Source organism: Salvelinus sp. IW2-2015, linkage group LG30 (assembly GCF_002910315.2).
Source record: "Salvelinus sp. IW2-2015 linkage group LG30, ASM291031v2, whole genome shotgun sequence".
Taxonomy (NCBI): Eukaryota; Metazoa; Chordata; class Actinopteri; order Salmoniformes; family Salmonidae; genus Salvelinus; species Salvelinus sp. IW2-2015.
The window spans coordinates 22,931,588-22,955,908 of record NC_036869.1 but is presented as its reverse complement, the minus strand read 5'-3'; the positions used below and the strand labels follow the sequence as shown (position 1 = coordinate 22,955,908).

The 24,321-nt window shown below is 41.5% G+C and overlaps 1 protein-coding gene across 1 annotated transcript; it reads left to right on the top strand.

Annotated features, from left to right (window-relative positions):
- Positions 1-462: 462 nt before the first annotated feature.
- On the top strand, positions 463-23,414 carry cratb (carnitine O-acetyltransferase b). The gene is made up of 15 exons (XM_023975067.2): positions 463-980; positions 8,892-9,122; positions 9,363-9,481; positions 11,699-11,752; positions 12,049-12,202; positions 13,650-13,824; positions 14,334-14,424; positions 14,617-14,704; positions 14,910-15,010; positions 15,274-15,393; positions 17,283-17,405; positions 18,016-18,151; positions 18,680-18,742; positions 18,833-18,970; positions 21,391-23,414. Exons 1-15 carry the CDS (start codon positions 930-932, stop codon positions 21,592-21,594), a joined length of 1,848 nt encoding a protein of 615 aa, XP_023830835.1. The 5' UTR covers positions 463-929; the 3' UTR covers positions 21,595-23,414.
- Positions 23,415-24,321: the final 907 nt, after the last annotated feature.

Here is a 24,321-nt window from a genome sequence, read left to right as displayed (position 1 = left end):
GCAGTAAGACCTGTGAGGAGCTTCAAAGATGTTGTAWGTAAAGCAAGATAGACCACAGCCTGTCGTTTCCAATGGGAACAAATGAGTCACAGAGGGCAGAACAAGCAAGGAGGTGGGCAGAGCAAAGCACGAGGTAGCGAGATCCTATTGCCGTGTTCTAGCACACATCTGCATATGTCCGTTAGGGAACGCCTACCCTGAAGTGCGYGTGTGCAATAACTGAATTCACCTTTGTGCAACAACGCGATTTAAAAATACTTTTGCAAAGGGTGAAGTCTACAAATCGTAGTCCACTCTTTTCATAGCATATTTTAGTTTTGGGAACAGAACTGTATTGAAATGTTTAATCGATTACAACATTTGCWGAATGTCGGCCAAAATCCATCTTGTTCCATCTTCTTTCTACCATATTTGGTATTGAGTGGAAACGCCAAGCGGATGCTTCAMATTTATACATCCGCTGAAATWTCTGTCTCRTTGTTCTGTAGGAGCTCTTTGGGTTTGGTTTACGGAAACATTGGACACGTGTCGATTTAGCTGTGTTGCTTTTGCTACAGAAATTAATCTGAACTCTTTGCGAAAGTTCTTGAAGATTGCTCACCAATGCTCTGTATTGGCAGAGTGTGCGACTGGCGTTTGCCATTTTCTGCCATGTCAAAACCCGTCAAAGTTTCCAAACCTGGAACGATAACTTTTTACCAGTTGGACAATAACAAAGTCTTTGACACCCCAAAATTAATGCAAGGACTCGAAGAAAACGCACCTGCATTTGTCGTTAGCAAGTTAGATAGCTAGCTGGCTACATTTTAGCAGGTTATCTATTAGGAAAGTGTAAACTAGCCAGCTATTTTTTCCAAAACACTTTCTCGGTCACTTGTTCAAGAAGAAATTCGCGCCTTTGATCCGGTAAAGGAGTGTTCGGAGTTGAGATGATTTTGAGAAAAATAACTGCGAGAACATGCAGAGTTTGGCTGTCTAGGGTGAGTCGTAAGCTATCTGAATAGTTAACCCTTTAAATTGTAATACTGTTGCATTTGGAAGTTGTTTTGTATGGGAACCTCCCCCATACATACTTACAAACTTCCTATTTAGGTATGTTCTGGCTGTCATGTTTTGATTGGCACATCACTCTAACGCCCTATTTTCCTGCATCCTACCAGAAATACTTTAAACTGTCCAGATGTCTATGGAAAATGACCTATAATTAATTACAAAATGAGTTAGTTTTCCTTCCCAGAAAAATGTATTTATGCTGTGTTCATAACCAAGTGGGAAGGTGGTATTTACAACATACGTCTACGAAAAATCCACATGAACGCTCTTCTCCCATATGCTGACCAGACGTCATTTACTAAGGAAATTACTTTTCTGCAGTTAAATGCAACAATTTGTTAATTAATTTGTTTACAAGCATGATGGCTGTACTTTTAGTTTCTCAACTAGTTCAAAGCATGTGAATGCTTCCAACTGGTATTTCAAATCAAACTTTTTGTCACATGTGCTGAATACAACAGGTGTAGACCTAACTGTGAAATGCTTTCTTACAAGCCCTTAAGCCCTTAACCAACAATGCTGTTCAAGAAAGAGTTAAGAAAATATTCACAAAATAAACTGAAGTAACTATAACTAGGCTATATACAGGGGGTACCGGTACCAAGTCAATGTGCGGGAGTACAGGTTATTCTAGGTAATTTGCACATGTTGGTAGTGTGTACTGGACCGTACGCACTACCCTCTGTAGTGCCTTACGGTCAGATGCTGAGCAGTTGCCATATTAGGCAGGGATGCAACCGGTCAGGATGCTCTCGATGGTGCAGCTGTATAACCCTTTGAGGATCTGGGGACCCATGCCAAATCTTTTCAGTCTCCAGAGGGGGAAAAGGTGTTGTCGTRCCCTCTTCATGACTGTCTTGGTGTGTTTGGACCATGATAGTTCATTGGTGTGGCAAGCATTTGAGGTGTTTTTTTTAAAGTGTTTCTTTTTTATATATTTTTTCCCCTTCTCTCCAATTTATGCTTTGGCCACTGATACGAGTTTAGGATGAATCAATAACAATATTTGGGTAGGAGTTAAAACAGAATATTATTTTCACTGACTGGACACTCAATTACTTTAAGAAATGGGGAAAATCAATGAGGAGATTCCATTGAACTGTCCAGGGGACCCAAATGGGTGGACTTTGCACTGGGTAAAAAGTGATTGCATTTGTTTTGGAACCAGGCTGCCTTCTGGGCATGAGTCAAGTGCCCCGTTCTGGCTGACATAGGTTAATAAGCATGTAATGAGTAGGATTTCTGTGTTTTCAAATCAGATGTATTTGTCACATACAGTTTACAGCAGGTATAAAAGGAAGGTGCAGTGAAATTCTTCCATGCTAGCTCCCTCAACATTGCAGTACAATAATCAATATCAATAATAAGAGTATGGCTGTCCCCGACAAAAAAATCTTGGTCGACCAAAAACCGTTGTCTTTTGACCAATCGATTGTTCAAATTTATAAAAAATGTATTTTTCTATATATAAACACCCTATGTGTTTTAATAAAATCAACTGTTTGAAAGACACAAATTACTCGAAGGAGCCAGAGAGAACCTTAACGTTACTCTCCTGAAGTTGCTGGTAGGCGTCGGCAAACTTTCTAATGGGGAATGCCAATTTATTTGGCCATTTCTACCGATCTGCGTGCCATTTATGGTTTCCATTTGCACATTTTCATGGAACAGTTTAATTTCATTTATTCATATTGTCATCTCAATCATTGTCTTGTGGTTAATCAAAATTATATCCAAATGAAAAGGATACATTTTAGGTTTAACTTCTATTGCCAACAATGTAAAAATTGCCTAATAAAGCAAACAAATAAAAACACTGCAACCTGCAGATAGAAAATATCCTGATAAATCACATTGGCTACTTAACCCTGTCTGCAATGTACTTGAAACAATGTATAAACTATTAACTTGGGTCTGGCCAGAAGCTGGTGCTACCAAACTTGCAACATTGTATAAAATATTCTGGGCCCACAGATTTTCCTGTTCCAGTGAGCTCGGGACAGACACGGCTGTAGGCTATTTGCTCAGGGATAAGAAGTAATCCGGTAGGCCTATTTTTATGGCATTTCTACTGGATCAGAGTATTACTTGTTTCCCTTTCACGCTGAGTGGTTATCTAAGGGGAGAGCGCTGGAAAGACAATGACAGGAGCGCTCCAAACAAAAGACAATGACTAAATTGRCAAAACTTGTAAATATAATGAAATAAACWAACTTGGTTCTCACAAGTGTAGCATAGGTTGTGCGCTCTGCAAACAACGTGTCTACTCCTACAATGAGAACGATAAAAGACTGGAATAATAATATTTTGAATGCATTAACAGACATTACCATAACCAAACAAACATTGTAGATTAGACCATAGGAATTAATGGTAAATGTACTACTGGTGATATATGGAATGGGGAATTGATAGATTCAAATTGATTGTTAGGGTCTTTCAAATAGAATCCGGAGACTGCGAGTTGAAGATACTTTTACTAAGAGTATTAGTAATTATTTGACTGACCAGGTCTCTCCAGATCTCCCAACAATTCTATTTCTAGGGTCAATTTAATATTACCGTTATGCTAACCCTACTTGAGGGCAATATCAGAACAAATGGTCTATTGATTCTGTATCCTCACAACAAAATCTGCAGAGCTGCGATGGTTGTATGCCCCAATTATCAACATTTTGTTKGTGGCAAGAATTCTGTACAATGATTTTAGCTGAAAAGCACCAAGTCTTGAATCTTGCAGCGTTTTACTCATACACCCTGTGCCATGGAATCGGTACATCATAAATATCTTCCCAGCTGTTTTGCAATCTGTATGGCACAACTGTCAACATCCTGGTCCTCAAATGAAACGGGTATACTTTCCTATTTATGTTATTTTTGTTCCTCAGACAGTTTTGATCCTTTATTGGGCAGACAAACCAGTTCCCTACCTCCTCCCGCTGCCTCCATTGTTTTGGGGAAATGCTGTGTAATCCATTGGTTGTAATCTTGGATTGAGCAGACCTTCCCATACAATTCCGATAGCTCCATGAAAGACACAACTCTACCGTTTCAATTTACAATATCATTTAAAAACAAAATACCCTTTACAAACATATTTTCCATAAGTACAAGTAATTTATCAACCAACACATTTGAGTTCAACCATAATATTTGTTGTGGTATTTGTTCTATCTTTTCTGGCGGATTAAATTGAAACCAGCTCTGCAACGCTTGTTTAAAAAAAAAATATATATATATTTTTTTCAAAGTGTATCATTTTCAATTAATCGAAAATGAGACATGGCAATCGGCAAAAAGGCAATTTTTAAACAAAGGATGAGCTTTTCTTAGTAATCTACTTGAGAACCATTTTGGGTTCAAGTAAAACTTTTGTATAAGTGAAGCTTTTAGAGAGGGGTTTAGTGCTTTTATATTTAATAATCTCAACCCACCCAGTTCATATTCATTATATAGATAGACACGCTTTATCTTGTCTGGTTTAGCATCCCAGATAAAGTAAAATATTTTTTGCTCATGATTTGAAAAAACGAATCGTCAGGAGTAGCTAGCGYCATAAGTGGGTAAACTGAGMTATGACTAAGGAGTTAATCGGTGTAATTTCCCATAAATAGACAGGTATTTACCTCTCCATGGCTGTAGGATCTTGTCTATGTTTACTAGTTTTCTATTGAAATTCATTGTGGAGAGCTCATGTATGTATGTATGTATGTATGTATGTATGTATGTACAGTTGAAGTCAGAAGTTTACATACACCTTAGCCAAATACATTTAAACTCAGTTTTTCACAATTCCTGACATTTAATCCTAGTAAACAGTTCCTGTCTTAGGTCAGTTAGGATCACCACTTTATTTTAAGAATGTGGAATGTCAGAATAATAGTAGAGAATCATTTTTTTCAGCTTTTATTTCTTTCATCACATTCCCAGTGGGTCAGAAGTTTACATACACTCAATGAGTATTTGGTAGCATTGCCTTTAAATTGTTTAGCTTGGGTCAAATGTTTCGAGTAGAGGTCGACAGATTAATCGGACTGTCCGATTTTAATTAGGGCCGATTTTCAAGTTTTCATAACAATCGATAATCAGCATTTTTGGACACCGATCATGGCCGATTACATTGCACTCCACGAGGAGACATTAAACGTATCTTATAAAAAAAACAATCAATCTTAACATAATCACTAGTTAACTACACATGGTTGATGATATTACTAGTTTATCTAGCTTGTCCTGCTAATCGATGCGGTGCCTGTTAATTTATCATTGAATCACAGCTCACTTCGCCATTGAAGGTTGTGCAATGTAACAGAAATATTTAGACTTATGGATGCCACCCGTTCGATAAAATACACAACGGTTCCGTATTTCACTGAAAGAATAAACGTTTTGTTTTCGAAATGATAGTTTCGGGATTTGACCATATTAATGACCTAAGGCTCGTATTTCTGTGTGTTATTAAATTATAATTAAGTCTATGATTTGATAGAGCAGTCTGACTGAGCGATGGTGGGCACCAGCAGGCTCGTAAGCATTCATTCAAACAGCACTTTCCCGCGTTTGCCAGCAGCTCTTCGCAATGCTTCAAGCATTGCGCTGTTTATGACTTCAAGCCTATCAACTCCCGAGATTAGGCTGGCAATACTAAAGTACCTATTAGAACATCCAATAGTCAAAGGTATATGAAATACAAATGGTATAGAGAGAAATTGTCCTATAATAACTACAACCTAAAACTTCTTACCTGGGAATATTGAAGACTCATGTTAAAAGGAACCACCAGCTTTCATATGTTCTCATGTTCTGAGCAAGGAACTTAAACGTTAGCTTTCTTACATGGCACGTATTGCACTTTTACTTTCTTCTCCAACACTTTGTTTTTGCATTATTTAAACCAAGTTGAACATGTTTAATTATTTATTTGAGACTAAATTGATTTTATTGATGTATTATATTAAGTTAAAATAAGTGTTCATTCAGTGTTGTTGTAATTGTCATTATTTCAAATATATATATATATGTATATATATATATATATATAAAAATCGTCTGATTAACCGGTATAGGCTTTTTTTGGTCCTCCAATAATCGGTATCGGCGTTGAAAAATCATAATCGATCGACCTCTAGTTTCGGGTAGCCTTCCACAAGCTTCCCACAATAAGTTGAGTGAATTTTGGCCCATTCCTCCTGACAGAGCTTGTGTAACTGAGTCAGGTGTGTAGGCCTCCTTGCTCCCACACACTTTTTCAGTTCTGCCCACAAATTTTCTATAGGATTGAGGTCAGGGCCTTGTGATGGCCACTCCAATACCTTGACTTTGTTGTCCTTAAGCCATTTTGCCACAACTTTAGAACTATGCTTGGGGTCATTGTCCATTTGGAAGACTTGGACTGACTGATGTCTTGAGATGTTGCTCTAATATATCCACACAATTTCCCGTCCTCATGATGCTGTCTATTTTGTGAAGTGCACCAATCCGTCCTGCRGCTAAGCACCCCCACAACATGATGCTGCCACCCTCATGCTTCACGGTTGGGTTGGGATGGTGTTCTTCGGCTTGCAAGCCTCCCCCTTTTTCCTCCAAACATAACGATGGTCATTATGGCCAAACAGTTCTATTTTTGTTCCATCAGACCAGAGGACATTTCTCCAAAAAGTATGAATTTTGTCCCCATGTGCAGTTGCAAACCATAGTCTGGCTTTTTTATGGTGGTTTTGGAGCAGTGGCTTCTTCCTTGCTGAGCGGTCTTTCGGGTTATGTCGATATAGTACTCGTTTTACTGTGGATATAGATACTTCTGTACCTGTTTTCTCCAGCATCTTCACAAGGTTCTTTGCTGCTGTTCTGGGATTGATTTGCACTTTTGGCACCAAAGTATGTTCATCTCTAGGAGACAGAACGCGTCTCCTTCCTGAGAGGTATGACTGCTGCGTTGTCCCATGGTTTTATACTTGCGTACTATTGTTTGTACAGATGAATGTGGTACCTTCAGCCGTTTGGAAATTGCTCTCAAGGATGAACCAGACTTGTGGAGGTCTACACTTTTTTTTCCTGAGGTCTTGGCTGATTTCTTTTGATTTTCCCATGATGTCAAGCAAAGAGGCACTGAGTTTGAAGGTAGGCCTTGAAATACAGCCACTAGTACACCTCTAATTGACTCAAATTATGTCAATTTGCCTATCAGAAGCTTCTAAAGCCATGACATCATTTTCTGGAATTTTCCAAGTTGTTTAAAGGCACAGTCAACTTAGTGTATGTAAACTTCTGACCCACTGGAATTGTGATACAGTGAATTAAAAGTAAAATAATCTGTTTGTAAACAATTGTTGGAAAAATTACTTGTGTCATGCACAAAGTAGATTTCCTAACCGACTTACCAAAACTATAGTTTGTTAACAAGTAATTTGTGGAGTGGTTGAAAAATGAGTTTTAATGACTTCAACCTAAGTGTATGTAAACCTTCGACTTCAACTGTATATGTTATGAATACCAAGTATGTCTACTTTACCGTCAGCCCATTTTATAGGTAAACTGCAGCCCATTTTATAGGTAAACTGCAGGGTAATGTAAAAGTMGTTTTTTAAAGATCCGATACTTATCGTAATTAGGTTTTACTCCAGCGAAGCCAGAAAAGTTATCTAGAGCTTCCTTGAGACATTACAGGGATCTAGCTTGCAGACTTAATGTAAAGCTTGAGTCATCGGTATACATGGACGCCTTTGTTTTTAAACCTTGAATTCTAATCCTCTTTTATTTGATCTGATTTCAATATCTTGCATTTTGATGGCCATAAAGAATAGATATGGTGACATCGGACACCCATGTTTATCGCCTCTTGACAGTTCAAAACTCTTTGAAGTATTTACTATTTACACCTGGGGTTTCAATACTTTACTTTTACCCACTGAAAAAGAGACTAACCGAAATTGAAAAAATCCAGGCATTTATATATGAAATCCAGTCTTACTTTATCCAARGCCTTTTCAAAATCTGCTGTGAATACCAGGCTTGGCTTCTTAGATGTTTCATTTTCTAGTATTTCTAGTAGTCGTATATTATCTCCAATGTATCATCCATGTTAAAAACCTGTCTGATCAGGATGAACAATACCTGGTAAWWWWYTTTTTTAATTCGGAGTGCTATGCATTTTGCTAGTATTTTTGGATCACAACATTGAAGTGAAAGAGGCCTCCAGTTTTTTGCCATCGAGGTCTTTTTTTAATAATAGTGAAATCAGACCTTCATGCTGAGTACCTGACAGACTACCACAGTAGTTAAACAAGCTACTAATGGAGTATATAAACAAAAGGCTTGATATACCTTGGAGTACTGGGATGATGGACGAGTTTCCCTCTAGCAATTAGTTGGAGGGGCGTTCAAGTGAATATTTCCCAGTCGTAATTTGGTAAATACCAGCATACGAGATGTTGTGAATGCAGCATGAGTCGAGAAACCTGCCTATTTCCCTCGAAAGGACGGAAGATATACGATATTACAGAGAACAAGTTTATTATCTCACGTCTCGGAAAAGATTTGTGATGTGCTTCTTGTTGACGTAATTCATGCTAATGTTGGGTTTTTGAGCTAGCGCCCAATTGACTCCTTGTAGGAGTGTACCCAGAATGCACCGCGTGGCAACGTTGACAACGTAGGGTAACATACACAACGTATCAAATGGAGTATTTCAGATGCTACGCTCCCTAGGTGGGTGACCCCGAAATAGCCCTGGGTGACCCAAATAACAAATGTTCAAACTTTATTTTTGTTCAAATATCAACTCATCTCATTACTCATACTGACTAGACTCAACATTGTTTATCTGGACATACATGTAGGTTGTGTCTGGATCCAGCCAGGAGAGATGCTTCTCCTCCTCCGTGCCCGCCCAGCCGGTACCCCCGCTGGCCCAGACTCTGCAGGGGTACCTACGAGCCCTGGAGCCCCTGATACCTGAAGAAGAGCTGGTCCACACCCGCAAGAATATCCAAAAGTTTTGCGGAGAGGGGGGACTCGGTCCGCAACTTCAAGAGGGACTGGAGAGACGAGCTAGACACTCAAACAATTGGGTATGCAAACAATGTGGGAAATGATGCACAATTTGTAACCGACTTAAATAGACTGAGATAAGAAAATATCAGTGGGGTGCTGGATTTTGGATGACACTTTATAGTACACACAATGCATGGTGCTAATTTGAGTTTCACTCTGATGGCTCAGTGTCTTTCCACAGCTGCCCTCCTTTCTGGACTGTACTGCATGATTGATAGTTGTTTTGCTGTTGTCCTTTCCCCTGTCCTCTACTGTAGATATCCGACTGGTGGGTGCAGTGGGCGTACCTGGAGAGCAGACAGCCCCTGCCCGTGCATTCTAACCCGGCCATCTCCCTGCCCAAGCGGGACTTCTCAGACTGGAGGGGCCAGCTTGTGTGAGTGCCAGCCAGCAACATACGGGCATAGCTGTATGCACTATGTGCCTGTGAGATACTAGAGAGGAGCAGGCTGGTTTGTTGAATGTACACAGTCACCAGTGTATTTTTTTATTTATATTTTTTTTTCTCCCCTTTTCTCCCCAATTTTCGTGGTATCCAATCGCTAGTAAGTACTATCTTGTCTCATCGCTACAACTCCCGTACGGGCTCGGGAGAGACGAAGGTCGAAAGTCATGCGTCCTCCGAAGCACAACCCAACCAAGCCGCACTGCTTCTTAACACAGCGCGCCTCCAACCCGGAAGCCAGCCGCACCAATGTGTCGGAGGAAACACCGTGCACCCGCCCCCCTCGGTTAGCGCGCACTGCGCCCGGCCCGCCACAGGAGTCGCTGGAGCGCGATGAGACAAGGATATCCCTACCGGCCAAACCCTCCCTAACCCRGACGACGCTAAGCCAATTGTGCGTCGCCCCACGGACCTCCCGGYCGCGGCCGGCTGCGACAGAGCCTGGGCGCGAACCCAGACTCTGGTGGCGCAGCATAGCACTGCGATGCAGTGCTCTAGACCACTGCGCCACCCGGGAGGCACAGTCACCAGTGTTGACATGATCTGGTTGGATGATGTTGTACACTCACTCAGCATTTGTACCTGTGGATTTGCTGAGTACAGAGTGAGAACAACTTAGTCGGTCCAACTACTGACAAAAAAAACCAGATTGTATTTACATAAGTTTTCAGACCCTTTGCTATGAGACTCAAAATTGAGCTCAGGTACACCCTGTTGATTGGAGTCCATCTGTGGCAAATTCRATTGATTGGACATGATTTGGAAAGGCGCACATCTGTCTATATAAGGTCCCAGAGTTGACAGTGCATGTCAGGGCAAAAAGTAAGCCATGAGGTCGAAGAAACTGTCCGTAGAGCTCCGAGACAGGATTGTGTCGAGGCACAGATCTGGGAAAGGGTACCAAAACATTTCTGCAGCATTGAAGGTCCCCAAGAACACAGTGGCCTCCATCATTCTTAAATGGAAGAAGTTTGGAACCACCAAGACTCTCCCTAGAGCTGGCCACCCAGTCAAACTGAGCAATCAGAGGAGAAGGGCCTTGATCAAGGAGGTGACCAAGAACCCGATGGTCACTCTGACAGAGCTCCAGAGTTCCTCTGTGGAGATGGGAGAACCTTCCAGAAGGACAACCATCTCTGCAGCAATCCACTAATCAGGCCTTTATGCTAGAGTGGCTAGACGTAAGCCACTCCTCAGTAAAAGGCACATGACAGCCCGCTTGGAGTTTGCCAAAAGGCACCTAAAGGACTCTGACCATGAAACAGGATTCTCTTGTCTGATGAATCCAAGATTGAACTCTTTGGCCTGAATGCCAAGCATCCCGTCTGGAGGAAACCTGGCACCATCCATACGGTGAAGCATGGTGGTGGCAGCAGCATCATGCTGTGGGGATGGTTTTCAGTGGCAGGGATTTGGAGACCTGGCAGGATCGAGAAAGATGAACAGAGCAAAGTACAGCGAGATCCTTGATGAAAACCTGCTCCAGAGCGCTCAGGATCTCAGACTGGGGCAAAGGTTCACCTTCCAACAGGACAACGACGCTAAACACAGCCAAGACAACGCAGGAGTAGCTTCGGAAAAAGTCTCTGAATGTCCTTGAGTGGCCTAGCCAGAGCCCGGACTTGAACCTGWTCGAACATCTCTGGAGAGAAAATAGCTGGGCAGCAACGCTCACCATCCAACCTGACCGAGCTTGAAAGGATCTGCAGAAAAGAATGGGAGATCCTCCCCAAATACAGGTGTGCCATGCTTTTAGCGTCATACCCAAGAAGACTCAAGGCTGTAATCGCTGCCAAAGGTGCTGCAACAAAGTACTGAGTAAATATGTATATATAATTTAGCAAAAATGTCTAAAAACCTGTTTTTGCATTGTCACTAAGGGATATTGTGTGTAGATTGATAAAGGGAAAATAAACTATTGAATCCATTTTCRAATAAGGCTGTAACAAAATGTGGAAAAAGTCAAGGGGTCGGAATACTTTCCGAATGTTATTTCATACATCTTTATCCTATCTACAGCTGTAGGAAATGTGAGGAACTTTGAACAGTTCCACCCCATTTTAGTATGTTGCAAGGTGAAGTTTGATTTGCATTGAACAAACAGTACTCTGGCTGGGCCATTCTCTAACATCTTTTGTGTCGACCCAGGTTTGCATCCAAGCTGATTGCTGCTGCACTCGATTTCAAAAATGTAGTAGACAAGTAAGTGCCATTTCAAGATTGTACTGTACACATATACGCCGTCTTAGACCTGAAGCATTAATATTAGCTACATAGTACTGACCAGTTTTTCCAAGTCATGTTTCACCAAATGGTGAACCATATCAATATTTGTATCCTAGGTTGCAGACACTCTCTCACAGCTATTTTAGGGCTTTAACCTTTTACCTCTGTGTTGGCCTGTATGCTTTGGTTTATATACCCAGTCTAAATTTATTACGGCATACTGTCAGTAACTGTATCTGCATGCTTTCTCTCTCTCTCTGTGTGTATCTCAGTGGCCGTCTGCCAGTGGAGTACATGCGGGGCCAGCCACTCTGTATGGAGCTCTTTCCCCTCCTCTTCTCATCCTGTCGGATCCCAGGCCGCAAACACGACACCATCACCCATCACAGCCGTGCCCGCCACATCACAGTGGTGAGGAACTACCAGGTGAGCTTGACCCACAGTATGCATCACTGACTATATGGCTGTGGTCAGAAGAGGATTTAATGTTTTTTTTCTTCAAGATGAGAGCGGCTACACAGAGCTAAGGGGTCAACTCCAATTAATCCCATATTACAGACTAATAAACATGGCAATGATACCCAACATTAATGATACCCAATCAAATGTATTTTATAAAGCCCTTTTTACAACAGCAGTTGTCAAAGTGCTTTACAGATACCCAGCATCAAACCCCTTAGAGCAAGCAATGCAGACTCACAAGCAAAATGGCTAGGAAAAACTCCCTAGAAGTCAGGAACCTAGGAAGAAACCTAAAGAGGAACCGGGCTCAGAGCGGTGGGTGGCCTGTCCTCTTCTGGCTGTGCTGGGTGTAGATTTAAGAGTGCATTTAAGAGTACGTTAACGTTTAAAAGTAATTCAAGACATTGAAACGTTCATAGATGACCAGCAAGGTCAAATAATATTCATGGTGGCAATAGAGGGCAGAGCTTTTTCTGCATAGAAAAAGCCTTACGGGTTTTTTCGGGCCGCCTAAGTCCAAACTAAAAATATATATTAAGCTAGGTAGTCCTGAGGCACGGTCGTAGGGCTCAGGTCCTCCGGGAGGGGTTAGTGAGAGGGTTAGTGAGAGGATGCCTAAGATAGGGTTTTCGTTAGGAAGATGTGACGTTGGACATTTGAATGTTGATCACCTATTATTCACGTAAGCGTAGCTATGCTCAAATGTTTGTTTCATATTGCAATTAGCTGGAAAACACTGTCAAAAGCGCACTGCGTATGCAAGCAGATTTCATGTCACATAGATGAAAATATCCATTAGACATTTAGAAAGGGAGATCTAAAGATGCAACAACTAGCATGGTTTGCTAATATGACTATTGTGCCTTTGGCCACTGGACAATGAAAGAAAGTTGATTTGAAAATCAATAGAACATGACAGAAATGGGCAACTGGTTTAAATGGCATGTGGAAGTCTATAAAATAATTGACTCCACGTTTCTATGGTCAGATTTTGTCTCGGCTACTTTGAAGCAAAGCTGGGGATGTCGGGAGGTCCTGTCCGAGGTTACCCCTGGATGGGGCAAACCTGGCAACATATCACCCCACCCACTTTGCCAAAGCACAGCCCCCACACCACTTAAGGAATATCAACAGACCACTCACTTACTACCCTGAAAACAAAGGCAGAATATAGTCCATGAAGATCTCCAAACCGCACGAGCCAGAGGAATAATGTGATGGAATTATTTGGTTCTAGTCAAGATTCAAGCAGCTGTATTCTGCACTAACTGAAGTTTATTTAGGCCTAGTGCCATATCCGGGTAGCTTGAAAGTAGGGCATTGCAGTAATCTAACCTTGAAGTGACAAAAGCATGGATTAGCTTTTCCACATCACACTTACATTTTCAATTCTCTTTTCTGTCCCACCTAGTTCTTTCAGATGGACGTATACAACAGTGATGGCTCTCGGATGACCGAGAGCCAGATCCACGCCCAGCTTCTGCGAATCAGGGCTGAGTCCTGGAAGACGGACAAGGAGCCAATGGGCATCCTGACCAGCGAGCATCGCCAGACCTGGGGCCAGGCCTACAGCCGCCTGCTCAAAGGTAGACATGATAGACACAGCATTATACTATACATACCCATAAACATACCCAGAGTATGGGACGTCCAGGCTGTGTGACGCAGAGGACCACACTGTTTTCAAATACATGTTGCTAGTAATGTCCGCACAGGCGCGCAGTAACCCAGAGACTGCCGYACAGATGAAATATCGGCCCACGTAGAGACGCACGAGATTGAACTTCACTCAACTTTCTAGAGTTTYCCCTGTTAACACTATCAATGTTTCCCTTTACTGTGGCAATTGTGAGCGAATCAATGCAATATTAGTCACTTTCAATGCAACATACTGAAACAAAACAAACTATGCAAAATATTTTGCTGGATGCAGAACGCTTCGGAGTAGGATTGTATTGCGCACTACTCAGTCCTTATTAATCTACACAGACCGGTGGGCGTAACTGATCAGAGCTGCAGTAGGCCTGTGTGGATCTGTACCGTTTATTTGCTTTGTCTCTTCACCTTTTTTTTTCATGCTCTCTCTCTTACCCAGATAAATTGAACAAGGAGTCAGTGCGAGCGATTGAGAAGGGACTTTTCACCTTGTGTCTGGACTCTCCAGTCATGAGGGTCTCAGATGAAAAGTATGAGCCACAATATTCTTTTCTCTCATCCTGTATGTTACTATTTTTCAACTTGAATGCAAGTTGTTGTACAGTATGAATACATTTTGCTCAGTTATGTTTGACACACCAGGGACTTCATTGATTACAGATGTGTTTTTTGGATTATTAGATTTAATTAGTCATGAAGTTCTGTGTTACTTTGACTTACAGGTACTCCAGTCGCATGGCAGCTCAAATCCTGCATGGGGGCGGGACACACTCGAACAGCGGCAATCGTTGGTTTGACAAAACACTGCAGGTGAGTGGAGCAGTAGAATTATCCAAATGACCCAACCAATCATAGATMACATACTTGTGTATTGTCCATATGGGCTGGGCACCAAATGCTGTATAACACTGAAATAAAATAAATCAATTAACATAAATGATCATGGACTGAGCAACAATTGTTGGTTAAACTAATTAGTTACCTTTCTCTTCCACTATTCCTCCTTCTCTGGTAGTTTGTGGTGGGTGAGGATGGCTCATGGGGGCTTCTGTATGAGCAGGCCACGGCTGAAGGTCCACCAATAGCTACTCTTCTGGATCACATTCTACAATACTGGTGAGATGAGACAGGGGAGGGTCTTGTCTACTTTTGCTGCATTACTTGCTCAATTACATACTGTGTGTATATGGTATTAATCTCAGTTTCTCTGCTCAATTACATACTGTGTGTATACGGTATTCATCTCAGTTTTTCTGCTCAATTACATACTGTGTGTATACGGTATTCATCTCAGTTTCTATCGGAAGAAAAACAATGAGTCAGTTGATTAAAAAACACACAATGCCAATTAACATATCCCCTCGTTCTTCTCTCTGCAGTAAGAAACCGGACCCAAAGAAAACCCCTTTGATCCCACTTCAGATGCCCAARAAGCTTTACTTCAACATTGACCGTGAGATTAAGAGAGATATCGAGCATGCCAAGCAAAACCTTGATATGTGAGTTTGCATGCCCTTAGCATTTATTATCATGCATTGTTTCATTACTCCTGTGTTATTATATATCATAGTCTTTATTTGATCTAAATATGTGACTCGTTTCAGGAAACTAGGCATATGTCGTGCGTCACTACACAGGAGAGGCATTTGAACRTAAATTATTATTTTTTAATCTAAATGCATTTTTTGACAGAAATGCCTTCTGGAACGTGTGAACTTTCATGTGCCTTTTTAATAACAAACTTGTTTGCCATCTGTAAATACAAATACAATTGGGAAATTACAAGCCTAGTTGGTGTAGCCACGGAAAAAGTCAGGAACCTTCCCGCTAGCAATGATTGGCTGAGATAACGTATGGGCTGGACATGCAGTGAGATGAATTCGGATTGGTAGCACGCTTTTGTCTATAACATGAGCTGCTCAGTATCTGTATGTAATCTTTTCTAATGCTGCTTTTTTGAAAGATATCATGAAGAACTGCAAAAGTTTTGCTAATGCTCTACACTTTCTGGAGGACCGAGTTTTGAAATCAGTAGCCTGTCCGGTGGAAGCAGAGTTAAGTAGATGGAGAAAATTCTGGCATTTGATTGCAAATATGCGGAAGGAGTCAAAGAGAACACACGAGGCCTCCAAGTGGCGCAGCGGTCTAAGGTATCACTAGAGACCCAGGTTCGATTCCAGGCTGTGTCGCAGCCGGCCACCACCAGGAGACGSATGAGGTGGCGCACAATTGGCCCAGCGTCGTCAGGGTTATGGGAGGGTTTGTTCTTGTCCCTTTGGACTCTAGAGACTCTTTGTGGCAGGCCGGGTGCATGCATACTGACTTCGGTCACCAGTTGTATGCTGTTTCCTCCGACACATTGGTGCAGTTGGCTTCCGGGTTAAGCGAGCAGTGTGTCAAGAAGCAGTGCGGCTTGGCAGGGTCGTGTTTTGGAAGATGCATTGCTCTCGACCTTCGCTTCTCCCAAGTCCGTACGGGAGTTGCAGCGATGGAATAAGACTAACTAACAATTGGCTATCATGAAATTGGGGAGAAAAATTGGTAAAATGCATTGCTTTTATTTGACATATTAGTTAGTATGCCAAACTGTTTTCGTAAAGAACGATTTTTGGGATGTCTTCTGGTCTGACTAACGGCTCTGTAGCTCTGTCACTTTCCACTGCAGATGTTGAAGGGCGAGATAGTACTGGATTGAGACGCAGCCCATACAAAAAATAACTCTCAATAGCTTAAACTGACTGATTTTGATTGGGATTTTTTTATGTTCATTAGATTGACGCACAGGTGCTTCAATAGACTTAAGGATTTTAATATGGTGCGCATACTGACTGGTTCAACACCTCCGACTACAGTACTAACACTGAGTGCATAAGTGTAGTTGGTGATACAGTACTACAATGATAAGAAGCGGCCTCTGTGTAGTCAATGTTTGCTTTGCTATGAACTTCAACACGACTCCGCTGAAATGAAAGTGACATGGACCAAAGCAAATGGAGTGTAAACACGATTAGCTGCCCTAAGTGTTGCTGTAACCATGACAAAACACGGTCAGCAGCGTAAGAAGGCTTTGGTGCCTCCTGACCTACTCATTCTATTTTAAGTAATTGTTTGTGATCTGAGCTGGCTGTGTTTTCCTGGGTTCAGCACATGTGCTGCCATCCTGTGGCTAAACTGACAACTGTCGTTACATTTCTATCCCAATGGAGTGAAGAGTCATCTTTATCATTTGAATTCAACAACTAACCTGGGCCCGTATTCATAAATTGTCTGAGTAAGAGAGCTGATCAGTTCCATTCATTGTAATCTACACGACAAAAACTGATCCTAGATCAGCACTCCTACTCTGATGCTTTATTAATGGGGTATGAATTTGTCACACCCCCCCCAGATTGATCAACGACCTGGATATCCGCTGCTTCAACTTCCAGAAGTTTGGGAAGGAGTTGCCCAAACAGCACAACCTGAGTCCCAACTCCTTCATCCAGGTGGCACTGCAGCTGGCCTACTACAAGTGAGCTCATAGGAATCACTTACAAAGGGCATTCGGCCTCAAACTAGGATACCGTATGCAATAATAAGGAAATKATGTGTGCAGTTCATGTTTTCAAACTGTGGTACTGATTTTCATAGACATGCTAGTACATTTTCACACGAGGCATTAAATTCTCGTGGTTAATAAATGAGACGATAAATGTTCTTGGCAGCCATAGTKCTGACTGTGGAATATCTGCATTTTCAATTTTGTAAATTAGTTGTGATTAACAACAATCACTGTGTCCAAATTCAATACTTGGGTTGCGTTCAGTACAACAGAACTGTTTGCAATGAGGATATTCAACTGAAATAGTACTGTACTGAATGACCAGTTGAAAAAAACATTGTGATTATGGTGGCCCAGAGGGCAGTTAGCATACATATGGTGTGCTGCACGAGTTTTGCTATTTCAGATGGTCCCACCCATGTTGATAAGGCCGCACCCACCAAACGGGATTAAGCATACTTTAAAGGTTATTGATGAACGGTGCACCATTTTGGGGAAATGTGTCGTTCAGTTCAAAACGTCACGCACCACAGCAAACTGAACACACCCCTGCTCTCCCTTTTCTCCTTCTCTCCATCAGAGTTCACAATGAGGTTTGTGCCTCCTGTGACATTGCCTCCCAGAGGATGTTTCGAGGGGGGCGCACAGACTACATCCGCTCTCCCACCAATCAAATGCTCAAATTTGTGCTTACCTTTGATGACCCCTCTATCTCGGTGAGAAGCACTTTACTAAATAAAATKWATTATTATTACCATAGAGAATCAGACCAAAGTGTAGGCTACCCTCTGCCTGTTGGCTTCTTTGCATATTCAAGCCTGTCTCAAAATACAACACTAACCCTTTAAGGCTCTCCTGGAGGATGGTTGGCCACACTTAGTAGCCTATATAAACTTAGTAGCCTATATATATTGCAACATAATTACAACCAAATACTTTCTTTATARAAKAATTCMCTCATTCAATGAATTAGGGATCAAATGACTAAGTTAGGCTACTTCAAAGCAAGGTAACTAAGACATGCTTATCTATAATCTTGTAAGGCTAAAAATATTCCAGAGATCTCATTGACAGCATTTGAGTTATTTGTCTTTTTGGCTAATTTGAAGAATATTTTGAACAATGTTGATTACAGGGGAATCACAGCAGTTATTAACAAAGCCAACAATACATGGCAGCTTTACAGGGGATTTCTATTAATTGACATTGTTGATGCGTCTTGACGCTCTATTTGTGTGTTGCAGAGAGAGGCAAAGCTGGAATTACTCAGAGAGGCCATAGAGACCTACGTCACTCTAACTGATCAGGTGACTACACCCAATGCTTCTGCTGCCATCGTCTCAGTAGTTTGTTTCACTTTTCTGTCATCTAATTACATCTGACCTTTTCTAAATTAGGCGCTCAAAGGACAATCCATCGACCGCCACCTGCTGGGCTTGAAGCTTCAGGCCATCGAGGAGGGACTGAGCGTGCCCAGACTGTTCATGGACACTGCTTATGGGCTGGCCACCCACTGGAAACTGAGAACAGGACAGGTAAAGTACAACTCCAGTGGAAGTTGACAAGATTGCAACATTCATTCCAATGACAGGATATAATTATGTAATCTAAAGGTGAGTGTCGAGTAATGSAATATTATATTGGGTCTGTGTCCCTCTCTATTTACATGTAGTTTAGTATGGTATTTTTGTGCGCACTTGTAGCTTATCAAAGTCAACACAGTGCCATCGATCTAGCCAGATAATCCTGTTTACATCAGGGATTTGTCATTGTATTCAAGTCATTCATGTAATAAATTAATTTGAATGAGTGGGCTTGCCTATTCATGAATGGGCTGTGCATATTCATTCTTAATTGGGTGTCAGSTGAGTGAGAATTGGTTTTTAAGTTAAATATTTGTATTGGTTTTCACATATTAATGATATGACATAACAATTTAATTCTTCAGGTGGGGGGAGGAAAGGTGGAGGTGTAACATAAATTCTCAAATAGGACTTCTTTCATACTGCCATAAAAAATCATTGGGAAAGGGGGATACCTAGTTAGTTGTACAACTGAAATGTGTCTTCCGCATTTAACCCAACTCCTCTGAATCAGAGAGGTGCGGCGTGCTGCCATAATCGACATCCACGTCTTCAGCGCCGGGGGGGAACAGTGGATTAACTGCCTTGCTCAGGGGCAGAACGACAGATTTTTACCTTGTCAGCTCGGGGATTCGATCCAGAAACTTTTTGGTTACTGGCCCAACGCTCTAACCACTAGGCTACCGGCCTCCATAGCGAAGGAGCCAACCCCTCCCTCCCGGAGACCCATGCCCGTTCCCCCAGAATGGTGTGGGCGTATATCTCTAAATTAAAAATATTAACGCAAGTAGACTGCTGATTGGCCAGCTCATTCTCCTCAGGAGCATGACATCATCTATGAAGAAAGAGCAAGCATCTGTTTGAGATACAAGTTTGAGTATAGCATGAGTCAACAGCATTATTTGGGTTTGAGTTAACAGAATATGAACTTTTAAAAGTGAGATGTTTATTTTAACACATAATCATCTCCTACGTCAGCAATGTTTGAATTGGACTCAGGCGTGGCCGTTCCATCCCATCTGGAGTTTCGCTCCCAGCACATGCCCTCCCCCTCAGCTCCCGAACCCAGACATTGAAGATGTTGATAAATATCTTTGTTTGCAGGTGAACTAGGTCACGGCCAGTGCAGAGAGCCGCATGAATAAGGGTCCCCTGGAAGAGGGCCAAGCAGTCATGGCCTCAAACAAATGGCCAGCACAATGTTTGCTTGAAAAAAAATATATATATATATAAATAAATAAACAATACCAGTTCAAAGTTTGGACACCTAGAATGCCAAGAGTGTGAAAAGCTGTCATCAAGGCAAAGGGTGGCTACTTTGAAGAATCTCAAATATAGAACATATTTTGATTTGTTGAATGCTATGATTTTTGGTTACTACATGATTCCATATGTATTATTTCATAGTTGTGATGTCTTCACTATTATTCTACAATGTAGAAAATAGCAAAAATAAAGAACCCCTTGACTGGTACTATACACACACAAGTATGTGAATGCCCATTGAAATTAGTGGATTYGGCTATTTCAGCCACACCCGTTGCTGACAGGTGTGTAAAATCGAGCACAACGCCATGCAATCTCCATAGACAAACGTTGGCAGTAGAATAGCCTTACTGTTGAAGAGCTCAGTGACGTTCAACATGGCACCATCATAGGATGCCACCTTTCCAACAAGTCAGTTTGTTATATTTCTGCCCCGCTAGAGCTGGCCTGTTCAACTGAAAGTGCTGTTATTTTGAACTGGAGACGTCTAGGAGCAACAACGGCTCAGCCGCGAAGTGGTAGGCCACACAAGCTCACAAAACGGGACTGCCGAGTGCTAAAGCGCACAGCGCGTACAATTAGTTGGTCCTCAGTTGCAACACTCACTACAGAGCTTCATGAAATGGGTTTCCATTTCCGAGCAGCTACACACAAGCACGAGATCACCATGCGCAATGCCAAGCGTCGGCTGGAGTGGTGTAAAGCTCACTACCGTGTAAAGCTTTGTGATTGAGCCCTTTTACCAGAATAGTGTCCACAGTACTGGAGTAGGGCTAAGTTATAAAGTTGCTAAACAAGTTGCAGATCTGCTAGTATGTGTCTTTTTTATATATATATATATATATATATATTTTTTTTTTTATGGCTTTTGCCTGGCAATTACATCTTTTTTTATTGGTTAACAACACCTATCGTCTTGTGGGTACCATGTTCAGAAATGTTTGCAAGACACACATTTAGGGAACTATTGTGCAAACCAATTTAAAGTAAATCGTTTGATCAGTAAAAAATGCAATTATTTTTGCCACATATGTCAAAGTAAATTTATACCCTGTCTTCCTTCTCTTCTCCCCAACTTCTCAACTATATTAAACCACTTACACTAGGTGCCTGCAAACACGGACAGTGTAATGTGTTTCGGACCTCTCGTTCCCGACGGATACGCTGTGTGCTACAACCCCCAGTCGGACCATGTCCACTTCTCCGTAACAGCCTTCAACTGCTGTGAGGAAACCCAGGCTGAGACACTGGCTGCCACACTGCACAGCACCCTCTGCCAGCTACAGGAGCTACTGCAGCCTACTGTATAGTGCTGTGCTATCTGACACAACAGGAGTGTGTATTCATCAGGCAACAAATATAAGAAAACTGACAAAACCAGCTCTTGTCCAATAAGAAACGYTCATGTTTCTTCAATACTTTTTAAGTTGTGTGCCCTAATGAATATAATCCAGGACTTAAATGAAAAACATCTGAGGTGCTAATGCTTTGATTAAAAAGGAATATTTGGCCTTTGATGTATGTGCTAGCATTAGCTTGATTTGCTGCTAGGTTTATGTTACTGTTTGTACTTAAGGGCAATTGAATACTATTGCTAGAACTGTTTTGTGTTCCTACTTTTTAAGGCCATAGCAGACTACTTAATAAGCTAGGTTTGTCTGGCTAGAGATTTGTAATGCTTTATTGACTGGCGACGAAATAGATTTCACTGTATGTTATCTGATACCATCTGTGTTTTGTATGCAATTTGGCATCTTGTTTGCTGCAATGCTTTGGCAGTCCAATGGGAATGTCTGTCAACCGTCCAATCTGTCTATTACTTTCTCATTTTGTGGGCAGATTCCTGAAAAAATACCATGTTAACAAACCATGCCTATATCTGCATAAAGCTGGAACTCTGAGTACTGTTGTGCTCCCCCTGGATGCACATCAGTTCTGTGTTTCTTCCTGTTCTTTTGTAATGCAGTTCCTTTTATTTACTTTGAAATTAATGTAATTCTGCTATTTTGTTCAGCAGAGCTCTATTCATGCCCCAGCTTGTCCAGTTTTGTTAAACTCATTTAGGTTCGGCCCTAATTTATGTGCTCTCTGTCACCTCGACCTGCATGGCAAATTGTCCAGGAACACAGGGAAAGGACAATAACCAAGGACTAGTCAGCCATACCCCCTCTGAGGGGAGAAAATGTTCATCTCTGTTTGAGTATTCAGAGGACTGACTGTTTAATGTGTGATTAATACCAAACATGGATACTATAGTATTATTATATCAAACTTCTTTGCTGAGGATAACTGATGCTATCTATACTGAGCAAAAATATAAACTCAATATGTAAAGTGTTGGTCCCATGAGCTGAAATGAAAGRTCCCAGAAATTTTCCATATGCACAAAAAGCTTATTTCGCTCAAATTTTGTGCACAGATTTAATTACATTGCTATTTRTGAGCATTTCTCCTTTGCCAAGATAATCCATCCACCTGACAGGTGTGGCATATCAAGAAGCTGATTAAAAAGCATGATCATTACACAGGTACACCTTGTGCTGGGAACAATAAAAGGCCACTAATGTGTGCAGTTTTGTCACACAACACAATGCCACAGATGTCTCAAGTTTTGAGGGAGCGTGCAATTGGTATGCTGACTGCAGGACTGTCCACAAGAGCTGTTGCCAGAGAATTTTATGTTCTCTACCATAAACTGCCTCAAATGTTGTTTTAAAGAATTTGGCAGTAAGTCCAACTGGCCTCACAACCGCAAACCACGCGTAACCTCGCCAGCCCAGGACCTCCACATCTGGCTTCTTCACTTGCAGGATCATCTAAGACCAGCCACCCGGACTGCTRATGAAACTCAAGTATTTCTGTCTAATAAAGCCCTTTTGTGGGGAAAAACTCCTGATTGGCAGGTCTTGGTTCCCCAGTGGATGCCATGGCTGCATCCCTTCCCAGTCATTAGGGCCTAATGAATTAATCCAATTGTCTGATTTCCTTATGTGAACTGTAACTCAGTAAAATCATTGTTGCATGATCCATTTATATTTTTGTTCAGTATATATTCTTTGTTAATGTCAGTATTGCCTTGTATGTGAATTCATTCATTTTGCAAAGTAATTAAATACACTTGTATTTAGAATTCCTTTCTCAGACATTTCTTGATTGCCGATTACTGTAACTCAACTATAGTGTTCTTGCATATTGCTATTTATCTTCTGGAGTCAGTTCATTTAGTGGGCTATTTTGCTTAGTCGTACTACGAGTCGCATGTGGGTTAAATACAATATACATACCAGTACCAGTCAAAAGTTTGGACTCGTTCAAGGGTTTTTTCTTTATTTTTACAATTTCTACATTGTAGAATAATAGTGAAGACATCAACTATGAAATAACACGTATGGAATCATGTAACCAAAACAGTGTTCAACAAATCAAAATATATTTTAGATTCTTCAAAGTAGCATCCCTTTGCCTTAATGACAGCTTTGCACACGCTTGGCATTCTCTCAACCAGCTTCATGAGGAATGCTTTTCCAACAGTCTTGAAGGAGTTCCCACATATGCTGAGCACTTGTTGGGTGCTTTTCCTTCACTTTGTGGTTCAACTCATCCCAAATCATCTCAATTGAGTTGAGGTCAGGTGATTGTGGAGGCCAGGTCATCTGATGCAACACCCCCTCACTCTCCTTCTTGGTCAAATAGCCCTTAGATAGCCTGGAGGTGTGTTCGGTCATTGTCCTGTTAAAAAAAAAAAAAAAATGATAGTCCCACTAAGCGCAAACCAGATGGGATGGCATTTTGCTGCAGAATGCTGTGGTAGCCATGCTGGTTAAGTGTGCCTTGAATTCTAAATAAATCCCCAACAGTGTCAGCAGCAAAGCACCCCCACAACATCACACCTCCTCCATGCTTCACGGTGAGAACCACACATGTGGAGATCATCCGTTCACCTGCTCTGCGTCTCATAAAGACACGGCAGTTGGAGCCAATAATATCAAATTTGGACTCATCAGACCAAAGGACAGATTTCCACCGGTCTACTGTCT